This window comes from Vanessa tameamea, chromosome 17, assembly GCF_037043105.1.
Source record: "Vanessa tameamea isolate UH-Manoa-2023 chromosome 17, ilVanTame1 primary haplotype, whole genome shotgun sequence".
Classification (NCBI taxonomy): Eukaryota; Metazoa; Arthropoda; class Insecta; order Lepidoptera; family Nymphalidae; genus Vanessa; species Vanessa tameamea.
The window spans coordinates 10,055,309-10,071,402 of record NC_087325.1 but is presented as its reverse complement, the minus strand read 5'-3'; the positions used below and the strand labels follow the sequence as shown (position 1 = coordinate 10,071,402).

The window sequence follows — 16,094 nt, the reverse complement described above, 5'->3', positions numbered from 1 at the left end:
TTCAAGATGTCTTAGTTGAGGACGTGTAGTGTGCGTAAGATGACTAAGATTAAAAACAGCAAAATAATAGCTTATATTTGCTATGTATATTTTATTTAAAATAACTTTATTTAATGGGATGCATCTTTGTGAGTGAATATAACTATAATTAGTCATATCTCTTCGGTTCTTCAGTTAATATTCTTAATATGTTTTTTATAACTTTTTGTTGATCTGCCTAATTTATTTAAAAACGCTGAATATACTGCAGATACACTACAAATTAAAAATACAGCTTTAGGTTTGTTGTTATTCTATAACATCAACGACATTGACAGTTGACACCTGACGTCAAATTTGAATTACTTGTTTTCTCGCCGGTTTGACGCTGCTGAACAAAGTATAATTAATATTATAAATTATAATGTCTATTTTCAGTGGTTTTCCGGAGTTACCTAATCCGGAAGAAACGGCATTTTGTAAAATAAATGAAGTATATTGTTGCGGTAATGTTCGTTATGGAAATATTTCAACATTTACAAATTCGGTAAGGTTAACTTTTGTATCAATAGTTACTTATCATTTTATGTTACTAACACTATATATTTTTCTTCTAGACGAAGAACCATCCGAAAATTAACGTCACAAAGGACTTACACCATCATAGATTATCTGACGAAAATATATCCATGTACGTTGACGTTGAGGACAATTTGTTAAAAAAAATAACTAGTGTTTGGTACAAACAAGGTTTCGTTGAAGCATTGAGTGTAGCTGCCGATCCAAATGTGAATAGAGATAGCAAAACCCTCGCTATTACAGCGTCATATGCTTTAAAAGTAGCGAACTTGTTCACTGCGTTAAGATACTTTATGCAACCGCATTTAAAAGATATAGGGCCAAAGATTGTATCAAAATACTCAAGGACGAGAAATTGGGGTAGTGCTCCCGTAAAATGCATAGCATGGCATCCGCATACAACAAAAATTGCATTAGCAACAGCTGATGACAATGTAAGGGTTTACTGTTCAGAAGTTTCTTTTGTTTCAACATTGAAATGTAAGGCTCAAGGCCACGTCTCGTCGTTGAGTTGGAGACCATACTCTGCCTCAGAAATAGCCGTTGGCTGTGAACAAGGCGTAATAGTGTGGACAGTGGACCCTAATTCTATGTTCACAAAGCCATCTTCTAGCAATGCTGTTGTATTAAAAAGGTAAGCTTTCTCTTTTTTATTAAAATAGTCGAATGACACCACTTTAATGTCTATGTAATGGTAAAACTTACACCACAATGTTGTCTAATCAAAGTGTTGATTTACTGCTCAGTTATCAAAGATCTCATTTTAATGACCTATACCTCGCTTTTCATGTGACTTATTGACATTTATTTGCTATTACACTAACCTAATCCAACAATGTTGTCAGTATAAACTAGGGACAAACAATATAAATCAAACATTCCACTTATTTTTAAAAAGTGTAGGATAATATTGTGTAAACCAACAATAAAAAAATATTTCAGAGCCGGTCACAGTCCAGTAACAGACGTAAGTTGGTCTCCGAATGGTGATCTCTTAATTAGCTGTTGTGGAGCCGACACCTCAATGCTGGTCTGGGACGTTGCCATGGAAACAGCAATACCATTACGTAGAGTTGCCGGTGGTGGCATAGTATTTGCCAGGTGGTCACTTACAGCTAATAAAATATTTGCAGCAACTTCATCTATTATATTCAGGTGACAATATAATTTCCCTACTTATATATGTTTGTAAAGAAGAATTTAAATATGCATAAAAAGACATCACATTAAACAGTTCCTGTTCTAAAATATCATCCCATGAATTGCCATTAACTAAACTACTAAACCATGTCATTAAACTGATCTCAATTTAATTTATTTCTACAAATAATAAATAAGGCAATAAGATCTATACCACAAATTCTATCATAGTGTATACTCTATAGCATTTACTTTCTTTTTTTTAAATACATTAAAAAAAATTTTATTAATTAATTTAAAAATTATTTAATTGCTCGGCTAACGCCTCCTATTTTTGTTATTCCACCAAGCAACTCAGAGGCGGATATATAAGACATAGAAATTAAACACATCTAGGAGATGAATTATATACAACAAATTATGCACGTAGAAATGGTGCTTGTCTGGTTTTGCACCTGTAATCATTGCTTAAGATGTTTGCATTCTGACCCCTGGGCCATTTCGGCTCATTTTTATTTTAAATATATGTTATTTTAATAATGTAAATTTGAACACAATCAATTAATTTTCAATTTAAAATTTAAATGCCAATTCCAAATAATAACAACACTCTTTAAAAGTTTACTTAATTTTCAGAGTATGGGACACCCAGAGCTGGACACCGGAGCGGTGGTGCGCGCGCGGCTGCCGTGTGGTAGCAGCATGCTGGGGACCGAAGGATGTTGTGTTATTTGCCGCTAAGGGAGAACCTATTGTCTATGCTCTTAATAACACTGGTTTGATGAATGGTCAGTACAACAGTTAACTCTAGTATTTTACTTTTCTTCAACTTACATTAGTCCTTCTGATATTTTTTAATTACCTAAGATTTGGAATAAAGGATGCATATCTATATTTGAATAATAACCTGAAATAACAGAATTTTATTCGAACATGTATAAAACTTATAAAAAATTACCTTTTAACAGACAATTAAATAGTTTAGATTGTTTTTTTTTGCTGAATTTGTTGTTTTTCTGATACAGTAATAAAAAGTTTTTAAAGTACAAAAATTGCTAACTGTAAAATATAAATCTGTTTTTATATTGGTCTGGCAGCCATCTTCAAAAATCCTTCCTTATGTTATAAAATTAACATATGGTTGAAATTTAAACTTTGTAGATTCAGTAGTTTTAGCTGTGCATTGATCTGTAAGGACAAAACAAGTTTATAAAAAAAAGCGGCCAAGTGCGAGTCGGACTCTCCCATGAAGGGTTTCGTAGAAGCACATAATAAAAAAGTAGTTCGTTGTAATTTTTTAATGAAAGGTAAATTGTGGTTTATGATTTATGACGTATTAAAAAAGAACTACTTACTAGATCTCGTTCAAACCAATTTTGGGTGGAAGTTTGCATGGTAATGTACATCATATATTTTTATTAGTTTTATCATTCTCTTATTTTGGAAGTTACAGGGGGGGGGACATTTTACCACTTTTGAAGTGTCTCTCGCGCAAACTATTCAGTTTAGAAAAAAATGTATGGGTAACCCCCAAAATTTATTGTTTTTTTTTCATTTTTGTGTGAAAACCTTAATGCGGTTCACAGAATACATCTACTTACCAAGTTTCAAGTTCTTATAGTTTCGGAAAAAAGTGGCTGTGACATGCGGACGGACAAACAGACATACAGACATGACGAATCTATAAGGGTTCCGTTTTTTGCCATTTGGCTACGGAACCCTAAAAGAGATGTTTTCTCTGCTCTTTTATTTAAACTTAAATTTCATATTTATACTTTTAGGAGCAAAAACCAGTAAAGCCCAGCCAGTCCTAGATGTGACAAAAGTAGAACTGTCTTCTGGTGATTTAGTTGGTGGACCCATTCTTGATATGTGCTGGGACCCGTCTGGTCGCTACCTGGCTCTGCTATTTGAAGAGTCACACATAATAGCTGTGTTCAGTACAACTCAGCTCATGATGCAGCTTAGTGTCACGCCTTGGTGAGTCAATTGAATTTACAATTATTTACACTCGACACACTTTTCTAAACTTGACATGTTTATGTCTTTTTTTTAAATAGTTAGGCGACGATGGTAGATTTTTAATTGGATATGGTCACTACCACTCATAGAAACTGGCGCCGTTAGAAAATTTTAACCACCTATCCTTACATATGATGAGTGGTTGGTAATTACCCAGATGGACTAGCACAAAGACCTACCACCAATTTAAAAAAAAATGCAATGTAATCATGCAATTAAATGATTAATAGAATGTAGATAAATTACTACAACATCTAATGATAGTCACTTGTGACCATAGACTTACGCTTCAAATGAATGAAAAATTCTGTTTATTATAGTAGTGTGTTATATATAGCTATATTAATTTTCAAATTGAAGACAAGTTAGCTTAGTATTACATTATATTTAACCCCTCTTAGCGTCAAAGGAAGCCAATGTTATGCAAGGCTAAGTTATCACCATTAAAAAATTAAAAAATACAAATATTTATAATATTTGTAACTATATTATATATATAACTACTTTAATATCTTCGCAGAACTATACTCACCAGTACAATAATTCTCAGTAACTGTTCTACATACTCCTATTATTGTTAGTACCCCACTATTTTATCGCAGGAATTTTGGGACAAAGAATACAAAATCTTATTTTTATCCGTTCAGTAGTTCGTAACGAAGTAGTACCAAACACAGTCTTTTGACTTTTGCATAATAATAACTACACAACTCCCTACCTACATTTTCATATGAGTAATTTACCTATATCTCTGAAACTACTGGACCGGTTTAATTGAAACTTACACTGTTCCCTAAGTTGAAGTGTACCTAACTTAAACTAAAAATTATTATATCGATAAGACTTTTAGTTTTCGAGAAATTTGTGTACAAACGTACAAACATACACTTATGAAATTAAGCACACGTGCTTGAAAGTCTAAATGGATCATCATACTCAAATATAATTCAATTCTAACAATGTTACATACATACATATATGTCGAACTAATAACCTCCTTTTTATAAAGTGGGTTAAAAATAGATTCTAATATAAAAAGAGATTCGAATATAGCACATTGCAAAGTTAATTTATAAAAAAAAATATATGTTTTTAGTTGTTTCATCACTGGGATCGAAAATGAAGTGCCATCAACGCTCGCATTCCAACACAACTTCACGGATGGTGCCTGTTTAACCATCGCCTGGTCAAGTGGAAGAATACAACACTTCCCTATTATTTATACAGATGGTTATTAAGTTTAAACAAGACTGATTTTATTGAAAACAATGCAACAGTCTGTATATTAAGAAAAATATGAACCACGGAATAAGAAAGAAAATGAAAATGGATATGAAATGCTCTTTGAGGAATAAAAATCCTATAATTTAATATTTTTGTATGATATAATAAATGAGGTTTTATTTTATGTTGTTTTTTTTTTTATTTATTTAAAAATCTTAGTAATATTTGGCAAAGGTAACTTTTTATGTCATGGCAACATTGTTTTAAATATACGTAGTCCTAGTTACGTTTGCGAACGCATTTTGATGAATTGTGGTATTTTGAATATTTTTCTTATTAATAATTGATCTGAAATTATTGTCATCTGCCATCACGTAGTCCATAGTTAGTTGAACTTGGACATACAAGCTGTTTTTATTTTGAGACAAGAAACGTCTGCCGCTGTATTTGCCGTTACAAAATCGAAAAATACTACAAATTTTCGAAATAAATTCTCTTTCTAAGTTACCCAAATCAACGACCAAGTTTACGTTTATGTCGTCCCTTATAACTGTCTTAATTTTCTCTCCAAGTGTATCTATATCGGAATTTAAATTACTTTTAATATTCTCCTTAACATGCTCTACCGTACTTTTTACATAATTCGTTAAAGCGTCAATATTGGCCTCTTTATTTTTTCCTTTGTCAAGTGTAAACATTTTTGTTTCTTTCACGAATATATCTTTAATATTACCAATAGTTTTACCACTTAAAGTGTTTAATGTTACAATAACAGTGTCTTTATCGTTTTCACTGTCGCCGGTTACATCCCTAGAATACATTACAGCATAATTTCTAATTACGCTGATAGATGTATCGTTAAGAGCTGAGTATAATTTTTGCATGAATTCTTTTAACTCGTTTGAACATACTACAACATTTTGACATCTATCTTCTTCATCGTCTGTCTTATCCCAGCTGTTTCTCAAACTATTGGAATCATTCGCACCGTGTTTTAAAGAATAGGACCGAGATTTTGGTACAAATTCGCATTGGATTTTGTATCGTTTCGATAATGTATCAACATCCTTTGTAACAGTATTGAACAACATTTGTAAATTGTCTAGAAATACAGGAACATCATCGTTTCGTCTAAAATCATTTTTAAATAAATCCATAAGAATTCTTCTAAGTTTATGCATACCTCGATTCCACCTGTCAGCTATCACAGCCGGCTCCTCATACCCGTCAGCCCGAAGGTTTCGTTTCCATTTACACTGACTCCCAACTAGATTTCGTATTAAATCATCTAAAGTTCTAACGACGAGTTTTTGTGTTTTGTCGGATACTGATTCCTTTATTAGAGCCCTGTTTATTTTCTCGCGTATCTTTTTATATTTCTTAAGATGCGTTTTAAATACGTCATCTCTATCTTTATTTTTTTCATCTGTTTTGGGTAAAAATTCTATGATTGTTGTTTCATCTTTATCTTCCAGGAAAAGTTTATTTTCTAGATTCTTAACATCATTATCTTGTAGTAAATAACGTAATTGAGCTGTTTTCTCTCGAATAACTTTCTCGATTTCTGTTTCTATAGTTCTTATAACTGGTTTGTCAGCTGGATAGGATCTAATTACTGGTCCTATGAATGTATTAAATAATCTAAAAAGAGTATCTAGATCAGGTAAACTACCTTTTATTACTTGTGAACTCTTGGTGCCCTTTATAAATATATTCGAAATTAGAAAATATTTAACTGAAATTTATGAAATACATTTTTACTGAAATTAAGTTACAATTTATTTTATTTTAAATATTATACGAATAAAATCGCTCACCAATATACATTAATGTGTTAAAACATTTCTTTCTACGAAACATTTTACTGTATCGCATAGTGATTTCAATAAAAACTTTTCACATATTTTATGTGACTTCGTTTTATATTATCATAAAAAAACATTCATGATGCAAAAGATTTTTCGTTCTAACGTAAGTTATCCGCAAGCAATAAATTTGAAATATAAAAACAATTTTAGGTAGGCAAAATCATTTCGTGTTTGGAAATTACATAAACAACCAAAGTCATTAATCAATATGTAACAATAATTATTATATACGTAATTATTATATAATAATGAAACAACAAATTTAAAGCAACATTTTTATTAACATTGTTCAATCGATTTAAATCTTACTCAATCGTAATTTTAGCTTACATGATTGTAGCAAAAGTATGTTAAGCTTAAAACTAATATTGCAACATTAATATCACTTGCATATTAGTAAAATCTATAAATATTTCTTAAATGACAACAAAAAAAAATATTTCTTCGATTTGAATAATTTCGTGATTATACAATTTAAAAAAAAAATAAGATTTACATTTTTACATTACTTTCTTACTTCTTATAATATGTTACATTAAAAAAGTATAAAAGTTTTAAAGTTAAAAATCGTGACAGAACTAAGGTACATTTTATAAAATTTATTATGAAATGTCGTTATAATTTTCACACTTTAGTTTCCTAAGGCATAAAAATTAAATCTACCATCGTAGTATAGCAACACTCATTTGAAATAAAGATCGAAAAAAATATCGTCTCGAAATTAGTTATAGACAAAATTACAACATTTCGAATATTAATTACAACGTATAAAATATAGTGATTATATTTTACAACGTTGCCATTATAAAAAAAACCATAGTTTATTGTAACTAGCGACCTATACGAATCCTACCATTTCTACCAATAATTAACCTACTCAAGTAAATTAAGTTTGCTGTTTGTCTTACGTAACTGAGCTCGCCAGGGGATTATTTTAGCGTTTTCATCTTCGTTCTCACGGTGACCGTTTAGGGTGGAGTGACCTGTAAAAAAAATTATTAATTATTTTATTTATAATTTCCTAAATTATATAATTAAATATAAAATGGTTCATAATTTCCTGGTATTTCTAAGACTTATAATGTCACAAGCTTTCTACGTATAGATGTTACCTAAATCAGGTAGTACAATTTTTTTTAAGTTATTGTAGTTACATTAATAAATAATTTAAAATAAAAACGATTCTACTCGACAGATTTATCAGTTATTATATATTGAGAAATTATAATGTTATGGTAACACTTGTGCTTTATCTTTGTTCTAATGAACCACAACACCCAATTACCAAGAACCACAGACTAAGCATGACATTGAAATTGTAAATAAATCCACAAAGGTGAGTTACCATTGCAATGCTCCGAGGAGAGTTTCACTTCGGAGGGCGCTCGCATGGGCTGCGCGGGCGCGTCGTAGCAGAGCGAAATGTTGTCGATGGACACGGCGCGCTGCGAGCCGGGGTACGCGCGCCAGTCTACGTTTTGTTTCATTGTGTCATTTGTCTCTTCAACTTTAGGAGTGTACAGTGATTGTCTGAAAATATAAATACGAAAAATATTAAGTTAACTATATATTTTTCACTTTTAGAGAAAAATAAACACGTTCTTAATAATTTAGGTACTAACTACGCGTCCTGACTTCGTCAGTGTGAATTAAGAATTGTAGTTATTTACTTCACACGTACATCACATTTATATTTATAAATATATTTATTTAAATAGATTTATTTTTATATATCTGTCCTTTTATTGAAAAGCTTTAATATGATAATACAATTTATGGGAACAGAGCTAAACGGCCAAATCAATAGTTTCAGCTTTACATATTACGAAAAGCATTAATCACAGACAGATACGCCAGAATAGTCACAAATAATTAACGCAATTGTATATGATACCTCAAACGACTCTCCGCTTCCTCCCGCCGAGCGAGCAACTGCCTCTTCCAAGCCGGCACCGACGCAGCTCGTCGTCTCTCCGCCTCTCCAGCGAGCTCTCTCTCCAGATCTTTCCGTGCCTTCTCAGCAGCTCTCCGTGCCAGCATCTGTCGCTTCCACACGGGTATGATGTTACCAGCCGTGTCTCGTTCTGGGATCTGTGAAAAACCCTGCCGTCGACCAACCGCCTCATTTTGAAGTATCCGTTTTCGGATTTCAGTCCGTATTTTGGACAAATTTCTACTGAATTATCGATACATTTTCAATACATAATAATGAAATTATATCGATAAAACATTGAGTGACATTGTCTTTTCATTTAAGAACCGGGTCGTATTTAGGGGACGGCAACCAGGGCAACAGCCCTGGGGCCGCTACGAGAGAGGGTCTCCCACAATAGAGGTTTCGACGAATTAACAATTTTATTATAATATTATGTTTAGATATCTGGATATAATCAAATTATAAACAATATTACTAATTACTGTTTTATAAGATACTGATACAAAGAGTAAATAAATTCTTGGCAAACTTTAGTGATAGAAATGAAATTGTTCAAATTATTTTGTGAAATAATAATTAGACGCCTAGACTCCTCTGTTGCCCAGGGCCTCCAGACCTCCAAATCCGGTTCTATATATTCCACGCGTGTAGTATACAAGTAAACAATCAAAAATGTTGACTTCTAGTACTCATAAATGTTCCTATTCAGCGTTTGCTTAGTCTATTAGTAAAAATGTACCCTATAGTTATCAGAAAGTGTAATTTTTAATGAACATTACAAATGGGGAAATAAGTTTTGTACTTTAGATTAGTCTAGTCTTGTATTATACGGACGTCCGTGTCCGTCACATATTTTTACATATTTACATACATGACGTTCTAATATAAAGTTACGTGCATAAAATAACAGATATGTGATAAACAAGAACGCAGTGGACGCGATTTGATTCTAGAAATTAATATTCATCGTATGAAAAATTATAACGAATATGATATAAAAATAACTAAAGATTCATTGCGAAATATACCGTGGTCTAGTTTTTAGACATCTCTTTAATTAATAACTTGTTAAAAAAGTCTAATAAAAATGTTAAAACAAGCCCAGCTGACCGAAACTAATTCCAGCAAAATCTACAGTAATCGTTAGTAGCATCGAAGAAAAAAATCGATTCTAATATAGCAATATCTCGAGATATTTATAGCATTCTATACCGTTAGCAGAGATTATTGCTTACATCACACGCGATACCCACGCCGTGACGGTAACGGGAACTAGGTGATGGATGTCCAGGAAAAATGTTTGGACTTGAGGTGTAACAAATGTATTCAACATTTCATGTCCCGTTATCTTGACTTAATTCCCGATTTTTATATTTAAAATTTTTATTTCGATCAAAAACAATGTAAAATTAGTAAAGGTGCTCCAAAACTCTATGGTAGGGTATTTCTAAACGAAAATGATACTGTCAGATATGACAGAGTAGGTAACCAAAATAAGGAATAATCTGCATTAAAAAAATATACTTTGTCAAATTCAATTTCAAGTTGAAAATTTTATATTGAATTTGGTTTTGGTTACTTAGTAAATGAGATGGCCCGAGATGGCCAGAGCGGGTTGCGGATTCAAACCCGGACTGACGTTGATTTTTCACGTGATTAATTCGTGTTTATAATTCATCTCGTGCTCGGCAATGAAGGAATACATCGTGAAAAAACCGGCATGTGTTTTATGAAAATATGTCACATGTGTAACCCACTAATCCGTATTGTAGCAGCATCGTGGAATAAACTGCAAACCTTCTCCACGAATGAAGGCCTTAGCTAAGTAATGGTATATTTACAGGCTGTTCGACTCTACTACTTTAGTAAATAAATAAATTACAGAAAATCCTCTACTGAACAAGAAAAATGTAAGGAAAATGAAACGAATACCAGGAGTCCAAGAATCAAATCATATTAACAAAATCCGTGTTCTTCGAGTCATTATAAATGTTGATCAAGTATAAATCTTTTATCGCCTCATTAATAAAATGACATCACCAAATCGAAATTCAACTTGATTTCTCCCGACTAAATATTGATTTTTTCACCGATTACGCAAACACACGTTCATAACGAAAGCCTCGTTCAAACAGGTATTGAAGTTTGTAAATAAGATATAATAATTGCCGTGGCTCTTATGAAATGAAAACGATTCTTGATTGCGATCATTTCCACCGGCGCCGGCGCACTCGAAAGAAAGTTTTTAACTTAAAATACAACTCTCTCATACTTTACTACAAGCAATTTCTAAATGTAACATACGTTTAGATGCGTTTATTAAAATGTCAGTTTTTTCGCGATATACTTTAAATTTTTTTACAGATAGCTTTTTAGTTCTGATATTTGATGAAACAGAATCCTCATAAAATCACAGCCTATTTTCTCAGAACCTACGTGAAACTATGACATATATATGTATATAGTTATCTGACCAGATTAAGAACGTACAACGTAAATAAAAGCAGTCATATAATGTTCATTGCTTGTCTATGTAACTTGTCCATTGTCTAAGGTAACAAGTAACAACTTAATTTGACACTATAACCTATCAATATAAATTAACAGAGCTATACTCATCTTCAAGTCTTTTGCTAATGTGTATACGATGAATTGCAATACCACACAAAACTTGCTTTAAAATAATTTTTCCAAGTCTTTCTGTTAACAATAGGTGTGGCATAGATACTAATTATATAATTATATAACACTAAAATTCTTATTAAATAACAGAAATGAATATGTTATAAGACTGTACGTGTACTTACGTAAACACTAGCGCTTCTGTGTGTGTGTATATGTCTGTTAAACTTAATGATACTAAACTAAAAACAGTTTGACGGGACGCCGGATAACTTATTACAGAATAAACTTAATCAACGATTTCAACTTAACTCTTTAAAGATGTAAATGTTAGAAGGCTTTTATTAAAGTAAATAAGCTAATATTATTGTTTTACTCATTTAATTGACATTATAATTATTCTAGACACGCGGTAGCGTGTCAAGCCAAGTTCAAGTAAAAGATAACTTATTACAGGATAAACTTAATAAACGATTTGAACTTAACTCTTCAAAGATGTAAATGTTAAAAGGCTTTTATCAAAGTTAATAAGTTTATAGTGTTTCACTCAAATAATTGAGATTATAATTATAACATACGAGGTGAACTTGCGGCTTTACCCAAAAAATTGAGACAACTTTACCTACCCCCGATTTCACCCCCTAGAAAGGTGCATGAAACAAAGCCTATATCCTTCGCTGAGACTCAAACTATATTCATACCGAAATGTAATTTCCGACTTATCACCACGTCTCACTTAACTTTTATCTAAATTCTAAACTAATATTATGAATGCGAGAGTAACTCTGTGTGTTACCACTTCACACTTAAACCGATTTAAAAGTACTTTGTTGTGGAGATATATTGTGTCTCGGGACAAGACATAGGCTTTTCTTAATTCCCCCTGCAGGGAGGTAAAATGGGGGGAGACGGTTTATGTGCTACAGGTATTATTTTTTTTTCGGGTAAAGCATTCCACGGTTTCACTGTATTTATAATCATGATGACAGAGTTATTTGGCATAATCCCTACTCTTACCTAGCCTTCTGGCATGTTGTCTAATATCATAGATACTAATCTAATATAAAAGAGACATATACATAAACAACTTTACTAATTTTCAACAATTTGAAACGATATTTTTTTTTACTCATCGAGGCAACAACCTCCTAAATAAATGACTAATAATTTAAAATAATTAAACTGAATTTGAACTCGTGATTCTGTTTTACTATGTTGAATACTTAGAACTTGCCTTCACGTAACTTAACGCTGCATTGTTATTGAAAAATGATGTTATTTTAAACGTTTCATCACTTCCTGTAACATTAATAGAGTCATTCAAAACCATAACGACTATGAAACAATGTAATACAGTATTTCATTTAACTGTTTTCTTCGAAGATAAACAAAAATCGTGATACCGAATCATGATTCAAGACGCAGCATCAGAAACAGTGAAAGCGTGAAAACGGATATGCGCTTACTGCCACGAAAAAAAAATTGAAATATTTTTCATTCAAAACTTGACCTAATTGACATGATACATAAAGTTAACTTTCGCTCGAAGCTATTGAATATATCATTACGGAAATGAGCTATGTAAAAGAGTATATAACGACTTCTTGGTTATGGAATAATTTCTTTATACAAAGTTCGTACGAGATTGAATTATATTAATTTAATTTAATCAATTGATTTATGAACTGTCAGCGAATTAAAAAAAAAACATCACGCCGTTTCTATTGTCTATGTTTATTTACAGAAACTTCTATGGTTCGGATTTGAGCGATGATGCCATTTGCATAATCGCTCGGCGGCGCAACTTGTATTGTAACATTCTCCACCTTTCTCTAATTGTGAAATTATTTGCTTATGTGATATATAGTTTAAACATTAAGTCAAAAACATTTATTCATGTTACATTTTTTTTATGGCATAGGTTGGCGTACGAGCGTATGGGCCACCTGATGGTAAGCGGTCACCACCGCACATAGACAATTGCGCTGTAAGAAATATTAACCATTCCTTACAACGCCAATGCGCCACCAACCTTGGGAACTAAGATGTTATATATGTAGGTATACTGACTGACTCACCCTTAAAACCGGAACACAAAAATACTGAGTACTGTTGTTTAGAGGTAGAATATCTGATGAGTGGGTGGCACCTACCCAGATGGGACAAAGCCCTACCACCAAATAAGAACATCTATTGATCTACACTAATATTATAAATAACTCTGTCTGTCTTTCTCTCTTTCTTTATGTCTCTTTTACGGCAAACCCCTGAACAGAATTTGATTAACTCCTGACGACCGACTCCGAAAACACGAACGAAATTACAGATACATATACGAACTCTTTTTAGACAAATATTTTTAATTTTTCCTGCATTAAATTTATTTTCAAGTAATATTACTATCATATATAATTTAGAGCTTTTAGAAAATTTTAACTTAATAATATAATTGTCCCAAAAACGGTAATAAAATAATCCCAAAAACGGTTATTTGTCAAACATTTAAAAAAAGTTCGAATCTTCTGCCGTATAAAATGGCCACTTGAATATTTGAATTTCATTCTATGTCTGTAAGCGTTTGCGTTATCGTGCGCGAGAACTTCTGATAACAATATTGTAATAAGAAAGATGATCAAATTTTGCTTGCTATTGCAGCTTCTAGTTTGCGAGACATTTCACTTATAATCGTTTACCAATCTAGAACAATGTGAGGAAGATTTCAACCATAAAATGTAATCACTGGATCATCCGAAGTATTCCGATTTGCAACGTTAATTGATGCTAATTAAAGCAATCTTGGATAGACTTTTTATTATATTTAATACAGCTAAATTTCTCAAAAATGTTTCGTAATGAACTCAAAGTGTGTTTGAGAATTAAATGAATTCGCTTTCATTGTTGTGATCAGATATCATGGGACCATTCCAGAAACCTCTTCTGAAAACAGTTGTATAGTTACAACTTCTCATTGACGTCGTAATAGGTTAATGAACTTTCAACATTTTAAATTTATACATATTATAATAAGAATTTTAAGATACTATCTATTCATGAGCAAGACGTATAGACCATTGTAGATCTGTGCAGCTGACCGTTTAAGGCCCTGGTTATTCTCGAAGTGCATCTGTGCAGGAAAGATAATAATGTACAAGTTTATGTGCTAAAACTTTTGCACTCTCTAATTCCTATCTCATATGAGTGAGTGACTGTTGAGATGGTGGGGTGCAATCCACCAGGACGGGAAAAACATTAGGTGTAGCACCAACAACTTAACGTGTATGACTGTTAACTTCCAAGCTGTTGCTGGCAATTCGATACCAAATAACCAAAAGACTCGAACTCGAGAACTCATGATTTGCAACGAGTCAGTCTGATTACTATACTTACGTGGCTATTTAAGATAACTTCATTGGAAGACAGTAAAAATCATTACAATTTATAAATATCAAATTTTCCTTTAAAGTATGGTTTTCTTATCTCTTAAATAAACGTCCGTATTACGTACGTATACATTACGTATACGTACTGTGTATTTGTTTACATATTACTATAGTAAACTAGGTAACCACCTCGACTTCGTCCCTGTGAAATATTTACGTTCAAATTCCACCGAAATCGGTCCAACCGTTTATTGGTTAGTTACACGTACAGAAGATTTACTTGGTAGGGCTTTGTGCAAGCCCGTCTGGGTAGGTACCACCCACTCATCAGATATCCTACCGCCAAACTGCAGTACTCAGTATTGTTGTGTTCCGGTTTGAAGGGTGAGTGAGCCAGCGTAACTACAGGCACAAGGGACGTAACATCTTAATACCCAAGGTTGGTGGCGCATTGGTGATGTAAGGAATGGTTAATATTTCTTACAACGCCATTGTCTATGGGCGGTGGTGACCACTTACCATCAGGTGGCCCATTTGCTCGTCCGTCTACCGATATCATAAAATATATATATACTAGTTATCGCCCGCGGCTTTTCTCGCGCTTTTGGGATTGATTGTCAGGTGTTAGGTATAAAAAAATGCCTATGTCATTCCTTCGTGCTTAAGCTTGTTTTATATGAAATTTCATCAAATTTATATAAGGTGTTTTAGACGAGAGAACGGAACAGACAAACAGAGTTACTTTCGCATTTATAATATTAGTAGATATAGATTTTCAATATGTAAATAAACAAATACCAAACGTAACATCTGCAAAAGGATATCATAAAATTGCGCACTTAAAGAAAAATAAACCTGAATTCCTAATAGCAGATCTTCTTAAAGCTTTTTACATGACTACCCCAACTAAAGGTCGTTTCGCCTATCACGATATAATTTAATATCAAACAAATCAACAAAAAAATCTTTTAAACTTATTAGCAATACATATATAAAGTAAGGAGGTAAATAAAAAACTTTAAAAACTATGATAACTATCAGAGGGTAAACAAAAACTGTTCAGTAAGTTGAATTACACGTAAAATCTGTAAAATATTGACATCAGTACATTTCTTTTCAAACTAGCTGATAGATAAATGATAATTTGATATTGCGATTACAAAAGACGATAAATCTTTTGAAGATACAAAAAACCTTGGCTCGGATACTAAGACTATATTTCTTCTCTAAAAAAACTCCACCGAAGCGTAAAAATACGCAATTCGTTTAAAGCACTAGTCATTTTATTTCACGGTCATTACACGAGTAACAGACGAGTGAAGTGGATCAGTGGGTTAAATCCGC

The 16,094-nt window shown here is 32.4% G+C and overlaps 3 protein-coding genes across 8 annotated transcripts in view; 1 reads left to right on the top strand and 2 right to left on the bottom strand.

Moving 5' to 3' along the window:
• The first annotated feature begins 339 nt into the window (after window positions 1–339).
• On the top strand, window positions 340–5,128 carry LOC113400465 (aladin-like). Its single transcript, XM_026640028.2, has 6 exons — window positions 340–526; window positions 597–1,192; window positions 1,501–1,713; window positions 2,335–2,486; window positions 3,480–3,678; window positions 4,817–5,128. The coding sequence occupies exons 1-6, from the start codon at window positions 404–406 to the stop codon at window positions 4,956–4,958; spliced, it is 1,425 nt and encodes a 474-aa protein (XP_026495813.2). The 5' UTR covers window positions 340–403; the 3' UTR covers window positions 4,959–5,128.
• LOC135193739 (uncharacterized) lies at window positions 5,014–6,831 on the bottom strand. Its single transcript, XM_064217513.1, has 2 exons — window positions 6,762–6,831; window positions 5,014–6,679 (listed from the first exon to the last, which is right to left on the bottom strand). The coding sequence occupies exons 1-2, from the start codon at window positions 6,817–6,819 to the stop codon at window positions 5,208–5,210; spliced, it is 1,530 nt and encodes a 509-aa protein (XP_064073583.1). The 5' UTR covers window positions 6,820–6,831; the 3' UTR covers window positions 5,014–5,207.
• A 253-nt stretch (window positions 6,832–7,084) lies between these two features.
• Window positions 7,085–16,094, bottom strand: part of F (forked) — a 99,708-nt gene continuing 90,698 nt past the window's right edge. Inside the window, exons 14-16 of one of the 6 annotated variants that reach the window (XM_026640016.2) lie at window positions 8,707–8,903; window positions 8,158–8,342; window positions 7,085–7,795 (exon numbers count right to left, since the gene is read on the bottom strand). In XM_026640016.2, coding sequence (XP_026495801.2) covers window positions 7,686–7,795; window positions 8,158–8,342; window positions 8,707–8,903 — 492 coding nt within the window. In that variant the 3' untranslated portion in view covers window positions 7,085–7,685. Of the gene's footprint in view, window positions 7,796–8,157; window positions 8,343–8,706; window positions 8,916–16,094 lie in introns of all 6 variants that reach the window. The other 5 variants (XM_026640015.2, XM_026640014.2, XM_026640018.2 and 2 more) reach the window with 5 other exon arrangements.

Coding starts and splice junctions, on each gene's coding strand:
- LOC135193739 (XM_064217513.1), bottom strand. CDS start 6,819: ATGCGATACAGTAAAATGTTTCGTAGAAAGAAATGTTTTAACACATTA. Junction 6,680..6,761: donor TAACACATTAATGTATATTG/GTGAGCGATTTT, acceptor CATAAATTTCAG/TTAAATATTTTCTAATTTCG.
- LOC113400465 (XM_026640028.2), top strand. CDS start 404: ATGTCTATTTTCAGTGGTTTTCCGGAGTTACCTAATCCGGAAGAAACG. Junction 2,487..3,479: donor TAACACTGGTTTGATGAATG/GTCAGTACAACA, acceptor TTATACTTTTAG/GAGCAAAAACCAGTAAAGCC. Junction 3,679..4,816: donor CAGCTTAGTGTCACGCCTTG/GTGAGTCAATTG, acceptor ATATGTTTTTAG/TTGTTTCATCACTGGGATCG.